General features: G+C 51.4%; 1 protein-coding gene across 1 annotated transcript in view; it reads right to left on the bottom strand.

Annotated features, from left to right (window-relative positions):
• CCDC83 (coiled-coil domain containing 83) overlaps window positions 1-5,924 on the bottom strand; it is a 29,973-nt gene extending 24,049 nt beyond the window's left edge. Inside the window, exons 1-2 of the mRNA XM_068930640.1 lie at window positions 5,821-5,924; window positions 2,686-2,803 (exon numbers count right to left, since the gene is read on the bottom strand). Of these exons, the coding sequence (XP_068786741.1) occupies window positions 2,686-2,771 (86 nt within the window). The 5' untranslated portion in view covers window positions 2,772-2,803; window positions 5,821-5,924. The remainder of the gene's footprint in view (window positions 1-2,685; window positions 2,804-5,820) is intronic.
• Window positions 5,925-20,879: the final 14,955 nt, after the last annotated feature.

Below are 20,879 nucleotides of genomic sequence, written 5' to 3'. Positions count from 1 at the left end.
GCAGGAATGGAAGTTAAATAAATATTATATACTTGATAAATCCTAAAGGTAAGTGTGAAAAACAACTTCACTTGTATTATTATGCTTTTTTTTTCCAAAAAGGAAAGTGGAACTGAGAGCTTATAGATTTACAGAGGTGAAGAATGAGAGAGAGAGAAAAAAAAGAGAGAAAGATAGAGAAAGAGATAAAGTAGTATTTTTTCTTCTCTTTCCACCTACTGTTGTTCTAGAAATTACTTATCCTTTGTCAGTACAGCACACATTTCAGTGGAAAACTTTTCTGACAAATGAGTCATTTGTCTGGATATTGGAATATGCATAACAATACTTTTACCCCAAAATTGTATTTTTTCCTCAAACCAGTAGTACATTTTATTATTTCCTAGCAAAGAGCGATATTTTTCATTGGTTGTTTACTTTTTCGATGACGTTTATCTGTGATATAATTCAGCTGAATCTGGTCTGTTTCATTGTGGAAATCCGTACTCTGTTCTTTATAAAATAAAACAGAAAATCCCACATCAACCCAGCACACTTCTATAGAGGTCACTAGAACTGTATGTGGTAACTATATGTCCCTTGCCTTGCTGTTTGTTCCTACACTGAGCTAGTACTCATTGCTCCTTAAATGTTGATGATAGTTGTTGAATATTGGATGTGCTGAGACTTTTCCCTTTTCAAATTTCATCTCTTTGATAAAAGTCTCAGAGTAAAAAATGTTATTTTTCTCCTTTCAATCATCTTCCTAAGAGATTGGATATCAAATAAATTAGACTATTTTATAACTTCTTGGACTATGCCCCTCTTACTTTCTTTTTCTCTACTTGATTTTCATGTAGCTTTTGATTTGAATTTTCCCTCCATTATTTTCAAAATCAAAAAGGTTGGTTAAAATCCATTTTTTCCTCCCAGCGTCAGCAGTCTGCAATGAGATTTACTCTGTGGCCGTCTCTAAAATTGTAATTTTTAACAGCAATGGAAGGTAGTAATTTAGGGTTACAGTTACCATTATGTGAGCAAGGCCCCCATTTTGGGTCCACAATTTCATCATTCATCACTTGGATACGTGCACTGGATATGGAGACAATCCTGGCACTGACTGGCTACATCCTCCGTTAGAAGCTGTGAACAGAGCTTTGCTCAGCTATGCTTCTGATTTCACAAAGCCTACAATTTTTAACAATATATAGTGACTATACATTTTGAGTTGACTTCATGGCAGCCCTGACTACAATTAGAGGAAAAAGGAGAGCAGGACTTACTGTCTTAGAGACAGATAAGCCAGGAAAGGAATCCTATCCACTTACAACAACTAAACAATGTATGCAGCAGGGGAATTGCATGGTTAGGAGTTGCTTATTAGAAACTTACCATCTGCATGTGGATAGAAATAACATGATTCTGGCTAGATGTACCTACAATCTCTTGATAATAAACTCTTCAACTCGCTCTCAAATTACATCGATTTATATGCAGACCAGCAATGCTCTGATTATGCAGAGTTAAATACATTATTAAGGTGAAAGTCTGACAATCTCATCTAGGAAACCAGCTCATCAGATGAAGCAAAATTATTCTGATTGTTAAGGACTTTGTGTTTCTATTTCCAGACTTTGTTAATGATTCTTACCGACCTGAAGTATTGACAGATACAAACACTAGCTTGAATACCATTTGGAATATAAATCTAGAGAGAGCACATGGGAGAAATGCTGATAACTACTATTTGGAAAATCATTTCTACGTGATTTCTTTTGGGGATGGGACTCTGAGAAGTAGCAAGGTCCATGGGAGATCCTGTTATACCAGTGTCATGGCTGATCATGCTCGCTCTGGATCAACGGAGGTAAAGAACAGAAAGCAGAGATTGGCTGCTCCTGAAAAAAGCTCTCTCCAAGATAATTTTAAACATGCTTTTCAAATTTGTTCATAGTTCTTGTTTCAGGCAGAGCAAAATAAGAATATAACTTGGATATACGTAGAGGTGCACTCTGAGAGCAGTGTGAAAAGACAGTGTGTCAGATACTGATCTTAGTGGGGTTGTTTTTCCACCGTAACTGTAAGCTGCCAACTGAGAACTTTTCATACATGATGTGGGATTGAAAAAGGATGATTCCCTCTCTTTTGGCGATTCCCTCTAGCGATAAGCCTTTTAGAGGTTTTTCGGAGAACCTGAGGCAGCCCAGAAGCTCTGCTACCTCCTTAAGGTCAGAATGACACACTGCAGTCTGAGGTCTACTGCACATGACAATTTCCTGTGTACTCCATTCTCAGCTGCACCAAAGAGAACTCTCAATCTTGAAGTTCTGGCTAGTGACTACCTACCTGTATGACAACTAAGAAATCCTGGAAAGTATGATTGAATATGAACTTGCTCCTTCAGGGCACATTGATGAAACAGCTGTTACTAATAAATAAAAAAGTTTTGGTTTTTATAAAACTCATTTCCCTAAGTTACAACCTAAAAACACAAAAAAATATTTCTGACCCGCGTAAATGCGTTATCATAGGTAAAATAGTTTGAAAAGTCTTTATTTCTGAAATAGGCTTGGAAAGCCAAAACAAGAACACGAAAGAATAGTAAACAATTGCCACAGGACCTAAACTGGTTAAGTTCATTTTTCTGTCTGCTTTACCTATGAAATCTATTCTATATGAGTGAAAAGTTAAAAACAGTAAACCTACTCAAATTCTAGTACGGATTCGAAAAAAGCTGAGCTAGGTTCTGTAAGATCCTCTTCTGTTTTCTCCTCTTTCTTCTTCTCTTCCATGCTTTATGTTGTACTTCTTCTGGAAGTTAGATCTAAATGGAGAGGAGGGTAAGCAGAAAAGAAGAAAAAACAAGTGAAATGAACGATCCTCATATGCTCACCAGTCTTTGTCACTTGTGACAAATTCTAAACCGTTCTGAAATAAACAAAACAAGATGTTTTATTGACAACAACACTCCTGCCCAGGGCAGCACTTGGGCACATGCTTTTGGCATATCCTGAAATGCTGTCCTGAATAGTTATGTGTTCATGAACAGGCAGCCTCTATCCCTAGTTACTTATTGGATTTCTTTGCAATGGGTGGGTGGGTTTGTATTTCACATTCTCACGAATCAAACAAGCTCTTGTTGCTTTACTAGTCCTTTGTCTCTGTTTCTTTGGCTTGTTTTAGCCAGTCCACTTGTTAATATGCATCTCTTTCCCCCTCCTTCTATTCTCCTTGAACTATGAATATTCGCCATTCACTGCAACTCTGATATCAGTTTTCATTGTCAGAGCTAGAACAAAACCACTCTCTGAAGGGATATGCATGTCAGCAGTATTCCCTGGGCACACTGTTACAACTACCAACCTCAGAATTCAACTGACAATGAATGTAATGAAACTGTTAGCATATATTATATAAAATAAAAAAGTCCCTTTTAGTAGTCAGATAATCAAACATCAAATCCAGATTAGCTGATTTAACACAGGAGGTTTTATTACTCAATGAGTAGAAACACTGTATATAACCTGTTTTCACATAAAACTGCCTTGTTTAAACTGCTGTTCAAATTCTGAATTTTCACAATTATCATACTGCTAGCTATGATTGCTACAAATTTGCTCTGTAACAAAATGCAGCAGGCTAGATGCTTTTCCTATTAAAATGGGCACTTGGAAATAAAAGCTGTTATGGAAAGCAACAAAGCAAGCCTGTTGAATCAATATAAAATCAAGGGAATGAAGGTAAACCAACTAACCACAGATGCAAGCTAATCCATACACTTGTGCCTGCTTTCTCACTGCATTCACCATTCCCTGAAACAAGGCAATGTCAGCTGTGTACAAAATGACTTCCTGTTCATCCATGTACCCTAGATGAGTAGTTGACGTCTGCTGATGAAACAAGTGAGAGCGCTAAGAGATGGCAGTCTGATCAAGGGTATACAGCAGAAAGCCATTCAAAAGGAATGCCCAATGACTGGTAGCTCTACAAGATGAGTGAAAGAAAGGGTAAACATAATTCTGGGATCTAGGTACCTACGCAGCTCCTTACACTTTTGAGTAGCTTATTCATAATTTTTATCCAAACGAATTTTTACTCCCTCTGTTTTGGAAACCTACTTGCTCAGACAGATTTTGTCCGTTCTGCTGCTGAAGACACATTCACACTCACAGGAACTATATTTTAGAGCTGTCACTCAATCTTCGCACCACCTAACTATTTAAATCTCAGCTACAGCTAACTCCATTCATAAAGAACTAGAAAATTCTGAATCTCACTAGCAATATCTTGAACTTCTGAAATGTTCCAGATCAATGTTTTCATGGTTGCTATGAGTAAAAAGTTTCTACTGCTGAACTTCATTACAGTCATGCCTGTGTCACAGCATCACCATGTAGCAGCAGTAAAACTCATTGACATTTATCATCCAAAAAGAAAGCCTTTGAATTTGAAAATATATAATTCCTTAATATGGCCACATAACCTTTACAGATACCAATATAAGTTTAGTTTCAATTTATTAAATATAGTATTTTGGACAAACATTTTAAAAACTGTAAACATTTGAATGTTGTAAGATTGAGATTTTAAAAAAAGATTAATTAAGTAAAAAAAAAAACCTCACTGAGAAAAGGAGCTACGTATTTAACAACCCTTTGAAATTTCCAGCCCAAATGCAAGACTGCATGATAGATTTTGCAGAATTAACTGAGGTGGTATTGATTCCACTTTCATTTGAGCATATATTTTGCTGATTTTCCTTGGAAACAGCAAATCACTGCAGCAATCCCTAACTCTTTTTCATGATCTCTGGACTTCCACTCAATGGATAATCTAATCCCCTGCTTAAAACTGGATACAAACTGAACATTTTGAGCATCAGTATTCTGCAAATGATTGGGTTTTTTGAAACTCAAGCCCAAGATGAGCTCCAGCGACATATTTATGAAACCCTTCCTATGCTGGGAGCAGCAAAGCAAACCTCCAAGCTGCAGACCAAGGTAGAGAACATACTGCAAGAACAGATTTGCTGGATCCTGCAAACCGCAGAAAATACACACGTATGAGAGAGAAGGAAGTATGGTGGGGGGGGGGGGGGTGAGAACTGACTGCAGATTTTAACCCAGCAGCAAACCACTTGCAGGGAGCAAGGTTTATTTACCTTCTCCCATACAAACAAATCAAGAGGCGTAACTCTCGACAGAGCCATACGGTCGTTAGCAGCCCTTTCTCAACCAATAATTACGCCGCCGTTACTCCTCAGCAGACCTAAGCCGACCCCGTGCGCTGCAGCCCAAGCCCTGCGCCTCTCCAGACGCTCATCACGGTGACCCCCCTCCCTCCCCCCGCCTCCGCACCGCTCGCATTAGCTCTGCCACCATCACCAGCGCCACCCTCACCAGCACTCGTGCCCCGCGCCCCAAACAACGCACTCCCGCTGACCTCCGCTCTCCCGATTCCCATAAACAATCACCTCAGCGCGCTGCGGCCTCCCCCAGCCCCGGCCGCCCCCCTCCCTCCCCGGGCGGCGGTCCCTCAGTCAGGGCCCAGCGCGCGCCCTTCCCGCCTTGGCGCCGCCGCGACGCCAACGGTCGCCGGTCGCCACGGCAACAGGCGTTCCCCTCCCCCCCCAACCCATCCCGCCGCGCGGCGCGTTCCCGGCGGCAGCGGCTCCCCCTGGCGGCAGCGCCCGGGAGCTGCAGCTGGAGGAAAGCCACCTCCCACCCCGCCAAGATCCCCCCCAAAACCCTCACAGGAGCCTTTAAATCCTCCCCCTCCAGGCTTAACTCCCCCGGGGATGGGTTTATCCCCACATCACGCTTGGCAGAGGTGCCTTCATACAGGGCTCTGTGCCTCCAGGCTGCTCTCCTCCTACCCGGGGCGCAGCCTTCGCCTCCAGCGTCAGGGCTAAACAGCCTCCGCAGGGTTTTCAGCCTCTTGGATCTGAGGGAGTTGGGCAAAATTAAACAGGAGAGAAAAAAAGGGAGGGGTGGCTTAAGAAGCCGCTCGGCAAGGAAAAATCAGCAGCAGGCCCAACACCAGTAAATCAAGTTAGCAAGTGAAAATTTCAGGATGGAGGGGGAGCATTTTGGAGGCGTTACTAACCGAAGCAGCGGTGGTGGCTGCGCTGATCGGACCGGTGTGTCAGCACTGCAGCGTGTTCGGGCTGGATTTTGTTGTTTACCTCATGGTACTGTCTACTGTTGCCCCAGGAAGGAACTAGGACTCTGTTGGCCCTGGGGCGCTACAAATAGAAGAAAAAGTAGGTTCTGGCTCCAGAGTGCTTGCCATCTAAAAATATGTATGTTTCTCATGAAAGTGAGGATGTAATAAAAACATACTATAAATGAGGTATTGCACTAGGAAAAGACAGTCTATCCATGCCAGTCTGTCCATATCTGGACTGGGATATGTCCACATCCACAATTCTCTGCGTTTGTGGAGCAAACCTGTCTGTGCCTGAAATGTGCCCAGCCAAAGGGACTGCTGATTAACATGCGCTCAGGATGTGAGGAAGCAACAACAGCAGGGCTATAAGGCAAAACATCTCCATCGATTGCCGTGACCTTTCACAGATGATAGTCTCACTGAGTAATCAGCAAAAAAAAAAACAAAAAAAAAACTCAAATAGTTATAAAATCCCAGGAAGAGTTTAGTTTGGGTTCCTTGTGAATTAGACCATATGGGATTTGTGCTGCAAGTAAACCAGAGAGTTTTGGCTTCTTGGAGGATCTAAGGCATCTGATCCCTTCTGCTATGTTGTTGGGACATTTAGTTTGAATGAAATGGCTTTCACATATTTTTGTAGAGAAAGCTAGTGATCAAGCTGCTTCTTTTAAATATGAGTTTCCTGAGGCTAAAAACAATGAGGCAGAGCCCTATTCTTCTATTCTTATTTTGATATTCTGCCTAAACCTTCACTGTACCTCTACCCCTCAGCTCAGTGTTTTGCCTCCTTAGGATGCAAAGCTTCTTGTGAGCAACACAAACCTGGTGCCTCCTCAGGGTTAGTATGAATCACAGAAGGGTTGAGGTTGGAAGGGACAGCTGCAGATCATCTAGTCCAATCCCCTGCTTAAGTAGGGTCACCTAGAGCATCTTGCCCAGGACCCTATCCAGATGGCTCTGGAATATCTCCAAGGATGGAGACTCCACAACCTCTCTGGGCAACCTGCTCCAGTGTTCTGTCACCCTCACCACAAAAAAGTTTTTCCTTATGTTCAGACAGAACTTTCTGTGTTTCAGTTTGTGACATTGCTTCTCATCCTAAACAGTAAAGAAGTTGTGAGCAGATAGTCAAATAAAGTCCATCTCCTAACCATTCCAGCAGTGAAATCCAAGTATGAGTGACTGAGAGAGATGGGGATATTTGGCTTCCTTAGGAAAGAATGTAGCCCCTGCCTTGCCTACTGCCATGTATGCAGCTATCCATAGAAAGGAAATGACTGCATGAGACACACGCCCTCAGCGGTCAGGAGACCTTTGTGAGGTATGCGCAGGACCCCTGGGTGTCACAGTAGCCTTGGCTCCGCTGTCCCGCGGTCGTGCAGCTGGGCTCTTTAGTGGCTTGCTCCTCCACCTGCAAGGAGGTAGTTGGAGAGAGCGTTGTTGCCTGGTTGGGAATTACTTCCGAGATGAAGAGATTCCTGTTCTTCGGGGGTAAGGGCCGCTCCTCAGTTCTCTGTGTCAGCTCTGCAGGCCTCCTCACTTTCAGCACTCTCCTCTGCTCATTTTCTAATTGCCTGCTCTTGATCTGCCTCCTGCTCCTGCGAACTTCTCAGCCAAGGAGCTCATCCACAAAATCCCCCCGAGAGATGCAAAAGGAAGCAACCAGCGCAGAGCCACTTCTCTGCTGGGCGGCTCCACAGCGTGCTGCACACAACTTTGATGCTGTCTCCCCAGGCGTCGGGCCTGCCCGCCCGACTCCGGTGGCTCCAGTACACCCACCCCTGGCTGGGCAACAGAGGCACCAGCTCCAAGCCAGCTGGCCTCTCGCTGCCACTACTGAGGGCAGCAATTTCTCCGAAGGCTGGCGAGCCCTGTCACCCTCACACTGTTGCTAGCACCTGAGGGCACGTAATCCTTGGCTTCTTTCCTTCCAGGTTGCTTGTCTAAAGCATCTTCCCGGGTGAGACCTCAGGCGCCTGAGGATGGAGGCAGGGGGACAGAGTCCCTCCCTGCAGCCATCAGCACCTTGGCTGCCTCTGTGGCCTCCCTGCTGCGCCAGCTGCAGGAGAACGAGGTAAGGCGGTGGCACTTTTGTGGCTCCCACCTGCATTCTAGCGCTTTGATGCCCAGTGTGCCTGCCTCCCATCCGGTGCCGTGGCACGTGCTCTTGCCGAGTGGGAAACGTGCTCGCTGGCAAACACCGCATCACAGAAATGCTAGTTTTGCCAGTCGTCAGGAGACCTGCACTGAGTTCGGAACTCGAGAACATCCTCTACCACAGCAATCGGTGCAGCCTCCCTTTGGGGAAACCCTTCCCAGGGGAGCTGTTCACTCAGCTGCTTTCTAAGACTGCAGCCTCGAAACGGAGCTGTCGGCCTGATGCCATTTTGCAGGCTGCGTGGGACAAGTGCGCAGAGCTCTAAGACTCCGTGGACGTCAAGGAGCAAGAAGTTCAAAAGTTCCATTTTCTGGCTTGTCCTCAGGGTAACAGAGTAGAAACTTACCGGACCCTGGCGAGAGTCCTGCAGGAAGATGGCACCTGTTTGGAGAGTACTCTCCTAAGGCAGTTAATAACACTGGCTTCAAGGGACATGAGAGTGGGGCAGGTAAGCTTGTTCTCTTTGAAGCTAGAGCCCAGCTTTTTGGCAAGCTAGAGGCCTCCACAGATTTCCCCTTTGCCTTGAGAACCTGGGACCGTTCCCAGATCCCGCTATGGAAGACTCTTCGTCAGGGGAGCTGACTCCTTGAGGGACAGGGCCGTAGCCAGCACCGTTCTTGGGCAGGCGCAACACCTCCAACAGCTGCCCCGTGCAGCATGCTTCCCTGAGCCTTTGGCTGGAGCTGGGGCAAGCCGGCCCATGCCTGCTGTAACAAGCATGCCTCTCCTGAAGGGAAAGGCTCTGGGCAAGGACACTCAGCTGCTTCGAAACGACTGCCCATTGGACGACCGCTCCTGGGCATTTACCCTGCATGGAGGAAGAGCTGTGGCACAGTGCCAGGCCCTCTCCTGCTGCACCAAGTGTCCCCTCGGGCCTCCTGTGTGGAGCGTGTTAGGTGCTAGGTGCTGGAGCCTTCCTGGAGCTTCCCTCTTCTTACTGCCTTGCTCTTGCAGAGGGAAGGGGGAGGAAGCAACACTACTGAAGGGCAAGCCATGCCAACTGCCCCCCCTTGCCCGACAAAGTTGGCACTGCTGAACTACCTAGCTCCCGCAAGAGGTCAAAGTGGTGACGGTCACCCAGGGCGGGAAAAATTGGTAGCTCATGGCTCTCTCTGGAGCGATGAGACTTGCCTGCCTGCTCCCTTCAACATGGAAACGAAGAGCTGAGGTCATACAGCCATTGTTGGCTAGTTGCACGTGTCCTGCCGCCTCAGCCTTTCCCGTGTGCATTGTTTTCCTTCATGGCTTCTCGCAGGGTGCAACGGATGAACTGCAAAGAGCTGCGAGTGACATCCTGGTGTCCCTGGCCCCGTCTCACTTCCTCCATGTCATGGATGAGCTCCAGAGTCACCTGAAGCCTGTGGAGGAAATCCCTGAGGAGTGTGTCTTTACTACCCTCAGCAAGCTTGCCACAAGCTATGGTACTGCACCTTTGGCTTCAGGCTTGGATGCTGGTTTGCTTGAGCAGGGGGAGAAGGGAATCAGCTGTGGAATGAGAGGGCTACAAGGTGGTGGCTGCCATGTCTTTTGCTGCCCGGCAGCAGCAGCTGGCAGTGGTGACTTCAGCCCCGGAGCTAAGTGCCCTAAGGATGGGACAGCAGGGCGACCCAGCCTCGTGGCGTTCTGCTCCGCTGTGCTTCCAGGTCCACCCTGAAGTGCTTCCCAGCTCCCATGCCCCTGGCGGGAGGTCAGCCAGCACACTTGCACCCTGGCAGGGCACGCTGCCACACACGCCACCTGGACCAGTGACTTTCTGGGGCAGCTCTGGAATCTGCCTTGCCCTTCTGATAGAGTCCCAGGTGGCCTGGCATCACACAGCCCTTGCCCTTCAGAGGTGCTAAGTGCTTGCCTCCAAAGCCTCCCAAGAATCACCCTGACGACAGGTTGTTTTCTTTGGCGCTGGCCTCTCCCTTCTCTGCAGCTCTGAGGTGCATCCCTTTTGTGGAAGTGACCTGGGGAGCCATGCACACCTTGCTGAATCAAGCAGATAACAGCAGCAGGATCAAGCAAGCTTTCTGTGGCGGTAAGTGTCAGAGCCTGGTTCCAGGGCTCCATTGGCATGCAGAGGGGGGAAGGGGAAGTTAGTGAGCGGCGGCCAACACCCAAGTCTCTTCTCTCCCCAGCTCTTACAGCAGGTTCTGAGCCGCTAGTGAGTTCAGGCCCTTTAGAGCTCTCAGCGGTCTGCACCGTGTCACCACAGTGTCTGAAGCTCAGGAGACTGCTGTGGCCAGGACAGGAACGGAGCTCTTGGAATTTACTACGCAGCCTCCTGCAGCAAATCTGGCAGGAGGAAAAGGGCTAGAGGGAACAAGCAGGAGAAGAGGGAGGACAGAGACAGCTGGGCATTTCCCGGAAGACTTTTTAAAACATTTTGCACCTGCCCCAGAATCCAAAGCGGCTCTAGAGCTGAGCACTGATGAGCATGGCACTGCAGCTTGGGGCGGGCCGGGCTGATAACACAAGACGTTCTCCCTGCTGCATACTTGACACAGTGACCTTTCTGCCCTTCTTTTCTGCAGTTCTGGAAACCTGGTCAAAAGGGGTAACGCTTTACTTCCAAGACTGGGCAAAATGCTCCTTCCCTCGGATGGGGGAAGCCCAGTTTTGTGACCGAGCGTACCCGTTGTACCGCTATGTGATCAGCAACTGGCTGACCTGTGAAGAGGAGGAGGTAAGAACGGCTGCCTTTGCGGCCCTTTAGCAGCAGCTGTAATGCTGGAGGTCACCTGCCTTGCTGGGTAATGACGGAGTGTCAGGAGAAGTGCTTTGGGAGGAAGCAGGTTGCCCAAGAAAGTGTCTAGAGCTGGAAGCCTGCTGTGGCTAAAGCGCATGGAAGTGCTGTGGGCTCACAGACAGACAGTGTGCCTGGATTCCAGCCGGGCAACCCCGCGATGAGCTAGCGGGGCCAGGTGGGGCCTGGAGAATCCCTGCTGGGCACCAGGCAAATGCCAGTGGCCTTGGAGGCAGAAGGGTTGTGGGCAGGCAAGAGGGGAAGATAGCCCCTCTCTTCTCGAGCCAGAGCGTGTCCTCCAGAGGCAGAGGGGAAATCACAGTCGTGGTGAAGAGGGAAGATTGTGCCTGGGGGCTGCTGCGTAGTAGAGCAGAGCTTCATTTGGAGCACACAAATGTCTTCTGCCTTCCCTGTGTGCAGCTCAAGCAGGCCATCATCAGGGCTGTGGCAGCTATGATGGGCCTCCTTCTTCACAAAGAAGAGTATCAGGAGCATGTGTGCAGCCAGGTGTCCTGGCTCCTGGGCCAATATGAAGAGGTCCAGGACAGTTCTCACGTGACCAAGGTGAGGCATCCCGCAAGATGGTGCTCTGCGGCCACGGTGTAGGTCGGAGTGAGTGTGTGCAGAGATCAGGGAGCTGTGGGAGTTCCTAGCAGAGCTGGGGGACCTGTAAGAGAAGAAGCCTAGAGAGGTGCATGCAGACGGAGGGGGAGGTTTGACGCTTCCTGTTTTCTCAGGAAAGCAAATGGCCACCGGTGGAGGTATGCTGTCCTGCCCTTGGTGAGCTGCTGCTCTAGGTCACAAGGCACCCTCTTGTTTGCACTTTCTCTTGTAGAGTCTCAGTCATTTCTTGGAAGGCGTGGCACAGTTCCAGCTCTGCCTTCCAAAAGGAACAGTTTCTGTCATCTGTGTTGTTGTGCACAGCCAGGTAAGGGGGCTTGAGCGTCTCGCCCTTCCCCTTGGGTTCGGCAGGTCTCTGCCTCGGGCTGGCAAGAAAGACCTATGGGGGGGCAGGGCAGAGTTTCCCTCTCAAGGGCTTTTCTCACACCTTGCAGTCAGGTGCGGGCAGCCATTGAGGAGCCCCACTCCAGCAAAGTGCCCACAGACTTTTCCGGGCCTGATGCTGACTGCTTTGCCTGGGCTGCAGGGAGAGCTGAGTTCCCAAAGGACTTCCACTCTCAGGCAGAGAGCAGGAGGAGCCGGGAGCCCCGAGACCTAACGTTCAGCCTTTGAATCCTAGGCAGCCCTTGGAGCCTAATCGCCCTTGGCTGCTGCAGACCCCCTGACCGGAACTCAAAGGCTGCCTGCTGCCTCTGGGGCATAGTCCTAGATTTGTCTGTAGGTCGCGTGCTGTGGGCTCCAGCTCCCTCTGGAGTGTTGCAGGGCAGTAGGCAAGACACTCAGGAAGGTGTTCGTCTCTGACTCCAGGATCTAGAATCTGTCTGCCTGAGCAGAAACACATCGCTCTGGGCTCTCCGTCGAGCTCTAGAGAGAGAGAGAGGGAGGGGTGATGGAGAGCCGACGCAGGCTCTGTGAGGAGAAAGCAATGATGTGCTTTGGGAAGAGCATCTTTGTCTCCCTGTGAGTTCCCCGGGGAGACAAGACCTCACAGGAGAGCTGCTTTTCAGCCCCTCTGCACACTGATGCTAGAACGTACCTCGTTCCCACAGCTCTCAGATGGCACCAAGGAGCACAGCACTGACCACAAAACGGAGCTGTCCTACTGCATGCTGCTGCTAGGTGAGCAGAAGACAGAGTTTGGCTGTGCGGTCCTTGTCTCTCTCCTGCACACCTCCGCAACGGGTGAAGAGGTTGCGGGTTAACCTAGAACATGGTTGCTTCCCTCCAGCCCGAATTTCCCCTGACGGCACCATGGAGTTTCTGTACGCCCAACTGGGGATTGACAACGAGGCTTCTAGAACAACGGCCCTGTATCTGCTCAGAGCTTTGGTTCGCTGTGACCGTAAGTAACACCGGGGAGAAAGGGTGAGGAATGCTGTGGGTCTGTGCCGCGCGCTAAACGTGGCCCAGGCTCTTGTCCATGTTTCACCTGAGAAAGGTCACTGCAGTGGTGAGGCACAGAAATGCATTCAGTACTTCCAAAGATTATGCTACCCAGGCGAATTGTATGGTACTGACGTGTACTGAAGCAGCTGAATCTGTCGGCATAGTTATCAACCACGCTACCCCAGGGATGGCGTTTTAAGCTCAGTAACGCTCGGAGCACAAACAGCAGCACGTTCCAGTGGAGATCCCATTTCTCCAACTCTCTGCGTGAGGCAATCCCTGTAAACTAGTTGTGCCTGTAGAAGTGGGGTTGCTCATGGCTTCTGCTGCTTCTACTGAAGCCAGGCGTTTGCCCTCTCCTTTCCTTCCGGCTGTGTGTGAGAGGGACACTTTGACGGTGTTGTTTTGGAGAGGGGGCTGTGCGGCAACATACCTGTGTTTCTTTCAGCCACGAGGATAAGAACCAGGATGCGCCGGGTTGTGAGGGCAGTGGAGTCTGTGTTTGGAGACCACCGGAGTAAGGTGAGGAGGTTGGGGAAGGGGTGGTACCATGGTGAGTGGCAGGCAAAGCGCTTTCCTCTGCGTGGAGCCTGGCAAGGAAATACCAGGAGGCTGCTCTTTTGGACCTGGGCTAGGTGTCCTGCCTTGTCATGGTAGCAGGAGAGCTGCTGCGAGGAGGGGGCCTTGGGGATTGCCTTGGCCAGTGGCTGGGCCTGCCGAGTGAGCAGCTCCGCCCATGTCCCGGGTGGTGGTTGATGAGCTCTAAGTGGAGCTTTGCAAATGGGCAGGGCAGAGATTGTCAAGGGGAAAGGGCATGCCACTTTCTTGCGCTGCCTCAAGACATGGCCTGGCTGTGAAGGCCGGCAGTGAAAGCAGAAGCAAAGAAGTCTTCTGTCTCCTTGCCATCTCTCCCGAGATCGTAGGGGCTTTATGCATACGTCAATGAAAGGCAGCAGCTTTCCTTGAGCTTTCTGAGGGAAGGACTAATCGTTACCCTTCTTTGCAACGTCCTCGCTGGCAGGTGAAGGCTGCGGTCCTCTCTTTCATCAAGGAACTGTTCAGCTCTGGTGTTGAGAACTGTTCGGCGTGGGGTTTGGTGGCCTATGTTTTCAGCGAGTTCAGTCGGGCTACCAGCAGACTGGTAAGAAGGGAGCTTGACCTTTCAGACTGTGCTCTGGGCCCTTTGTATGTTGACCGCTCCACTGGATGGACTTCCGTGAGGAAGTGGAGGCCCCCAAGGCGCAGCTCTCGAGTCGCTGGTGTCAGGAGCTGGTTGGCATCCAAGCGGACATGCACCTCGGGTCTCTCTCCTGCAAAAGACAGCAAAAGACAGAAGTCATGGGCTAAGCAGGACAAGCTGGAAAAGCTCTCTGATTGTTTCCTTGTCCTCGGTCCCTTCCAAGCCTGTCCTGTCCTCTGTCAAGAGCTTTGGGGCTCTGGGTGCTTTCTCAAAGCCAAGGGGGCATGGGCAAATCTCTTTTGCCAGCTCGCAACCCTCAGGCGGGCAATCCTCGTAGGATGGTTCAGCAGAAGAGTGCCTTGCTGAAGCTCTTAAATCTGGCTGGGCCTTTTGTCTCCAGGAGGAAGTCTTGTTGGTGCATTTGCTAGGAGGCTCTTGCAGGCCTCATAGCTTTGTATGGAGAAAGCAGGAAAGAACTGCCACTTCCTCCTCCTGCTGCAGCCTGCGGCCACTCAGGCTCTGTTTCCAGTGCAGGAAACGAGCGCGACCTCTCCGAAGAACACAGTGCCTTGCATTTCCTTTGGTGGCGTTACAAGAGAGCTTGTGCCATTGAGCACCTCGTGTGCTTGCTACACAATTCCCACGAGTCGGCTGAGCGTCCAAGCAGGCAGTGGCGCTCTCTGCTTCCCTTCTGGGTGCTGCGTGGCTTTTCCTGCAGCCTGGGATCTGGCGACCCCCGCCTCCCCACTCTAAGACTTCCCAGTCTTGCCTTCCCTCAGGTGTCCTGGGCTCCCCAATCCACAGTCAAGTCTCCGACTGAAGCCTCTAGCCTCCTGCTGAAGAAACAGAAACCGATGGGAGCGTTCTCCCACTTCTGTCTTGCAGGAGACAAGCAACCTCTCGGAGACGCAAGCGTTGGAGGAGAGCACGCTGCAAAGCCTGTGCTTGCAAGTCCTTCACTCTCTGGATGTCTCAGTGAGCGGCATGACGACCGTAAGTCATCCTGCTAAGCAGCACCTGCTGCTACTTCTTGCCTTGAGGATACTTCTTTCTAGCCCTGCCTCTCTCCACTGAGAAGCTCTTCAGAGCCTGAGGCTACCCAAACGTCATGCCACAGGAGAGGGGAAAGGAAGCCTTGTGAGTTACGACCCAAGAGAGGGGCTCAAGTGGGGATTGGGGCAGTGGACTAGAGGGAGAAGAGGGGGAAGAGAAAGGGCAGGAGAGGCATGAAGGAAGACGTTGGAGAAGGTTAGAGGTGGAGGGGCTGGGTCAGAGCCACCGAAGAAGAGTGCTCTGAGAACAGGCGCTGGAGGGATGGAAAGAACGACACGCTGAATTGCCGTATTCTTCTCGGCAGCTCTTGTGGCCCAGGCTCCTCCAGTACGTAGTGCCAGCTCAGTACACGGGCACTCTGATCCCACTCTCCCGATGCCTCGGGGCGCTAGTGGAGAGACAGGAGAGAAGGAGCGAGGACAAGGAAGAACCCAGCTACCTGGGCTACCAGGAACGCGGTAGGAAGCAGAAACCTTTCCAGTGTATTCTGTGCTGCTCTGTCAGGTGGGCAGGCTGAGGGATGGGAAGAGCTTCCAGGGATGGCAAGAGCTGTGGGAAGGCACATGATCAGCAGCATGTTATCAGCCCGCTTCAGTCCCGTGGTGGAGGGCCGGCCTGAGACGAATGGGTGAATACGATGAGGGGGACTTGGCCTGCTGAAACAGAGCTTTTTCTCTCTTTCCAGCCAAACTGCCAACTCCGCAGGCTCTGCTGGTACGCCTCCTGGTGAGTAGTTGGGGACTGCCTGGAGCAGAGTTTTTCTGAGCCAGGGGAAAGGGGAGAGGTCAGGAGGGAGACAGTTTCCGTGGCAGGTGTTTGCAGCCTCCAAGGAGGAGCAAGTCTGCTGGAGCGTGTCTTGCCCGTAGTGGAGTGCCTGGGGATTCCCACTGTGAATGTCTTGAGTAGCGAGGAGGCTGCCTTGCTCAGGGAGGCAGTGCAAACAGAGAAGCTACTCTGTTGGGTGCTGGCTGCCACGGCAGGAGCAGACCTCTCCTTCTTTCTGGAGCAAGCTGCTGTTCCTCTGGCAGGCCTGGAGCTCTAACTCTCTCTCCTCCCCTCTCCCAGGTGCTTGCCCGCTTTCCTTACGAAGGAGGTGGCTATGGAGTTGCTGCCCTGCAATTGCTGAAGGCCCTTCACAGAGCAATTCACAGAGCGGTGGGGCTTCCTTGGACGGAGCAGATCCCTAGCCTGCTGCACTACCTTGAAGGTAAGGTGTCTGCTGGGAGGGGATGGGTTTGAAGAGGACAGAAGAGGATGGCAGCTCCCCAGGGTGACCGAGGGGAACGGAGCCCTCGAGTGTCTTAAAGCCGTCTTGTATCGCGCCCCTTCCAGCTCCAGGCAGCTGGAACAGACAGCGGAGAGAAGCAACGGCCCTGAGCTCGGCTCGTCCCCGGGTGGGATTTAGCCTCGCGTGTTGCGTCAGAATGGCAGGCTCTGGGAGCATCGCGCTGTCCTTGCTTGGATAGTCCTCCTGCTTCCTTATTTTTCCCTGTGAGGAAACAGGAGCCACAGATTTGATGCAGAAGCCCCTGGAAAGTTCAGTTGGCCACCTGAGTGCTGCTGCTCTGGCACTTTGTCACGTGAAATGGCACGTTCCTGAAGCTCCTCTCACGGTGACTTGCTAGCGAGAGCCGCAAGGCCCTAATTTTGCAGCAAAGCTGTGTTCCGGGTAAAGCCTGCACTCACGCCGTGCTCTGAAGAGTTGCGGCAGCTGCTCTGAAGCAGGGGGTCAGTATTTCCGAGTTGATTCAGTGGCCTTGGAAGAAATGGGAGTCAGACATGTCCTGGTGCCTTAGGCCTCCCACAGAGGGTGGCACAGGGCTCTCTTAGCTCTGACCTGCTAGGTATGTGCTGGTCGCTGGGATGTGTGGTTACAAAGGAGACCTTGGGATGCTTCTTTGGGGCTCACCGCAATGAGATGACCTGCTGCTGTGTCTTCTTGCTTCCCAGGAAAAGACGAGAGCTCCCTGGACTGTGCGGAATGGGAGCGCCTTCTGCTGAAGGTACCGAGTTATTTTGTGATGCCTGAAGTGAAGAGGGAAGCAAAGAGAGAGCAAAGCAAGTTGTGGGGAGGAAAGGACAATAGGCAACGAGGAATCCTACGAACTAGAAAACGGGCACTTTAGTGTGAAGACCAACCAAATGCATTTTGCTGTTCATTGGCATTGGAATGATTGGAGTGGAAGTGAAAAGGGAGACTTCAGTTGGAAACCATTTCTGGGCAGCTACAGGATCGTTTGGGATTCCCGGGTGTAATATCGCTTTGACTTTCTGACCCACATGGCTGGGTCACGAGGAATGACCATAACTGGAGAAGGGACATCTTGAGGGTGTCAGGCAGGGCGTGAGATCACCCACGCACTCTTTGGAGTTTTCCCTCCAGTTCCAGCCCCATCTTTGGCTTGCAGAGATCAGGGAAGAAATGAGGGTTGTGGGGGGCGGGTCTTAGCCTCCTGAGTGTCTTGGAGCGTCTTGGAGCGTCCTGTGCTCTCTCTCAGCTTGGGCCTGTTGTCCTAAAAGTGCCGCTGCCTCTTTGTCTGTAGTTTCCTGAGGCCCAGGGGAAACTTAGCTGCCACGCTGCAAGAAGAGCCCGGGGCAGGTTAGAGGAGCGGCGAGGGAAGAGGGAGTACCTGTAGTGCTAGCTCTCCGCAGAGAACTTCTTGTTCTGTTGGAAGGCGCAAAAGGCCGTGAGCAAAGCGGAGGCAGCCTTTGCTTCACTTGTTGTTTTCCCCGTAGTTCCTGAGAACATCCCTGGAGACAATAGAGAACCAGGCGTGGCTCGTGCACCTGAACGTTGAGCTAGCTCAGCAGATGGCCAAGTATCCGAACCTTTCCAAGGAGAAGGTTGGTTCTCTGCTAGGACTTTGTCTCTCCTGCTCGTCTCGGGGAGGTGTGGTGGCAGAGCCACAGGACGCTGCTCTCACTGGCGTGCCATCGAAGACACGGTCTTTTCAAGACAATCTCTTCTCACCGCTTTCTGTTGCCTGCCCTCCAAAACGGCTTTGTTCTTATTAGTCTCGGTATAGAGCTGGTCACTGGAGTGGGCTAAGGAAGGGGCTCTTTCTACAGTCTTGGCTGCTTGGCTGTCTCTTTGCCTCTGAGATGGAGGAGTACCTGAGTGCTCCGCTTCTGCAGCGATGGCAGGGGGTGCTGGCCTCTTCTCTTTCAGAGTTTCCTGTACAAGGCTGTGGGGACAGCACTGGCAGCTTCGCAGAGCGTCACCTATGTTCAAGAGCAGATGCAGAGCTATTTGGAAAGACTCAACTCTTGGGAACCTTCTGAGACAGAGGTGGGCGTTCTCTTCCTCTCCCTGCTTTCTCCAGTCTTCCTCCGAGGAGCTTGGGGCTCCTTGCCGGACTCCAGCTTGTGGTGGGGCTTGGCTTGGGGCTTTTGGCTGCTGCTTCCCTCAGGCGATATTTCCTGCTTGGCCACCGTAGCTGGCAAGGGATGAATGTCGGGGGCAGAAACCCACTCACTCGTCACTGTGTTGCAGGGAGCAATCTCTGTGCTAGCGTGCTCTGCTGAGAGACACCTTGATCTTGCCTTGACAACAGTCCAAGACTTTGAGGCTGCTGGGCAGAAAAGCAGATTTTCTAGGCTCCTCAACTTCCAGGAGGTAAGGGAAGTCGGTTTTCCTTGTTGTCTGCCTTCTGTTTGCTTGTGTAAGACCTGCCTGAAGCCTGCACCCTGGGGTTCTGCTCCTTCAGGCACCTGTGGGAAGGAGCGTGTTTACTGAGTCATGGGTGAAAGCTGCCCAGCGGTGGCAACAAGAGCCAAACGGCCACGGGAACGGTGTTGAGCATGACCTCAAGTCAGCTGGCAAATGGGAATGAGGAAGGGGCAATGGGCAGCGATCAGACTCCCAGGGGTGTCAGCGAAGGAGGCTCTGCACTTCAGCCCTCCTTTGCCTCAGAGCTCCAGGTAGCGTGAGGGAGAACAGCTCTCTTCCCCAGAGAGGTAGGAGAGGCTTTGAGGAGTTGCTTGAGGAAAAGCTTTGGGAAGTGTGGGTAGAAAGGGCAGGCTCGCACAGGTGTGGAGGCAGTCTCTCAGGGAGAAGCCCGGGGAAAGGCTGAGGTAAATCGAAGGCGGCTGGGCTGATCCCTGACGGCTGTTCCAATTGTCCAGGAGAACCAAAAGGAGAGAAGAGCAAAGATGTGTGCTCCTCTAATGCTAGCCTACAGCCGGATAGCTCTGCACGCTCCCAAGCAGCTGCTTTGTTCCCGAGTGGAGACAGTCATCGTGGAGAACATCCTGTGCCAGTACAGAAGCAGCTCTCAGGTAGGAGCGCCGAAGGCTCTTTGTTAGAGCTCTCAGTCTAGAGCCAGCTCCAGCCCTCCTCTGAACCGCAGCCTACCGAGACAGGGTATCTGTCTGGAAGGCTCCCCTCTCAATGAGAGTCACGAACCTTTGGTTTCAAACCTGTCACTGTGTCCCCTGTCCATATCCCTCAGTCGTTGCTGTTGTTCTTTGTGTCCTGGGCGACTTGTCTGAGACGGCAGAGAGTCGAAGCCCAGACCGGCTGGCTTCCCCATTGTCTTAGGCTAGAGTGCAGGGACTCTCTGTTGGGTGAGAAGCTGGGGAAAGCTCCTTCCTGCTTCCAGGGAGGCCACTTCCTCCTAGGACCCGAGGGGCACTCTCCTCCCTCTGGCAGAGACCCGGCGCCAAGGTCGTTCAGGCTTCTGGAGGATGCCGTTTCTTCCCAGCGTGGCGCTTTGGAGACAGCTTTGGCCCTGGGTTACTTATTCTTTGGCGCGCGTGTGAGCCTTTTGTCCTTTGAACAGCTCCTCATGTGTGCCATCTTGTTCTTCTCTGCTGTCCTCAGGACTTAGAGCTCAAGCTGGCCCTGATCCGGAGTGTCACCGAAGTCAGCTGTGCCATTCAAAGCGTCAGCAACGGGACGAGCTTTAATTTCTCCTCCAAAAGGGTGCTGCTTGCGATTCTGCTGGTGAGTGACACGGAGCGAGGGAGGCTGTGCTGCAGAAGAGTTGCTGCTTGTGCCATGAGATGGGTTTCCTCAGAGGTGCCATGCCTCTGTTGGTTGTGAAAGAGCACGGGCAACCTTGGGAACTTCCTCAGCCTGGGCCGCAGCGTGCCAGGGGAATGTCTTAGGACAGTGCCCCCAGTGTGGGGGCAGTTTGCAGGAAGGCTGTATATGCTTGTCACAAGCGTGGCAGACGAGGCCGTTCCCGTTGCTGAGGGAGGGCCCTCTTCTTTCCTCCCTGCTCACCTCTCTGTACTTGTGTCTCGGTGAGCTACAGGACTTCATGAAAGAGGAGCCCGTGGGCTGTGTGCCTTCTGCTGTGTGTTGCAAGGCAATTCTGGCGGTGGAGCGTTTGAGGTAGGGCATTTCCTGCTGTGTGCTGGGTATTGTGTGTGCTGCAGAGGAGCTGGCTGAAGGTTCGCGGCTGACCTGAGTGTGGGCTCAGGAGCTGCCTGTGGTGTGGGGTGAGACGATGGTCAGCGCTCGGTATGCTGCTCGGAAGCCGTGAATGTGGCACAGTGCCTGAAGTCCCGGGTTGGAGAGAGATGGCTGGGGGCTGTAGACTGGAGAAGTGTGGGGAAGAGAGTGTTTCTGGTCGGGGGGAAAGGCTTCTGCCTGGCCG

This window comes from Struthio camelus, chromosome 1, assembly GCF_040807025.1.
Source record: "Struthio camelus isolate bStrCam1 chromosome 1, bStrCam1.hap1, whole genome shotgun sequence".
Lineage (NCBI taxonomy): Eukaryota > Metazoa > Chordata > Aves > Struthioniformes > Struthionidae > Struthio > Struthio camelus.
This window is presented reverse-complemented; position numbering and strand designations above follow the sequence as displayed.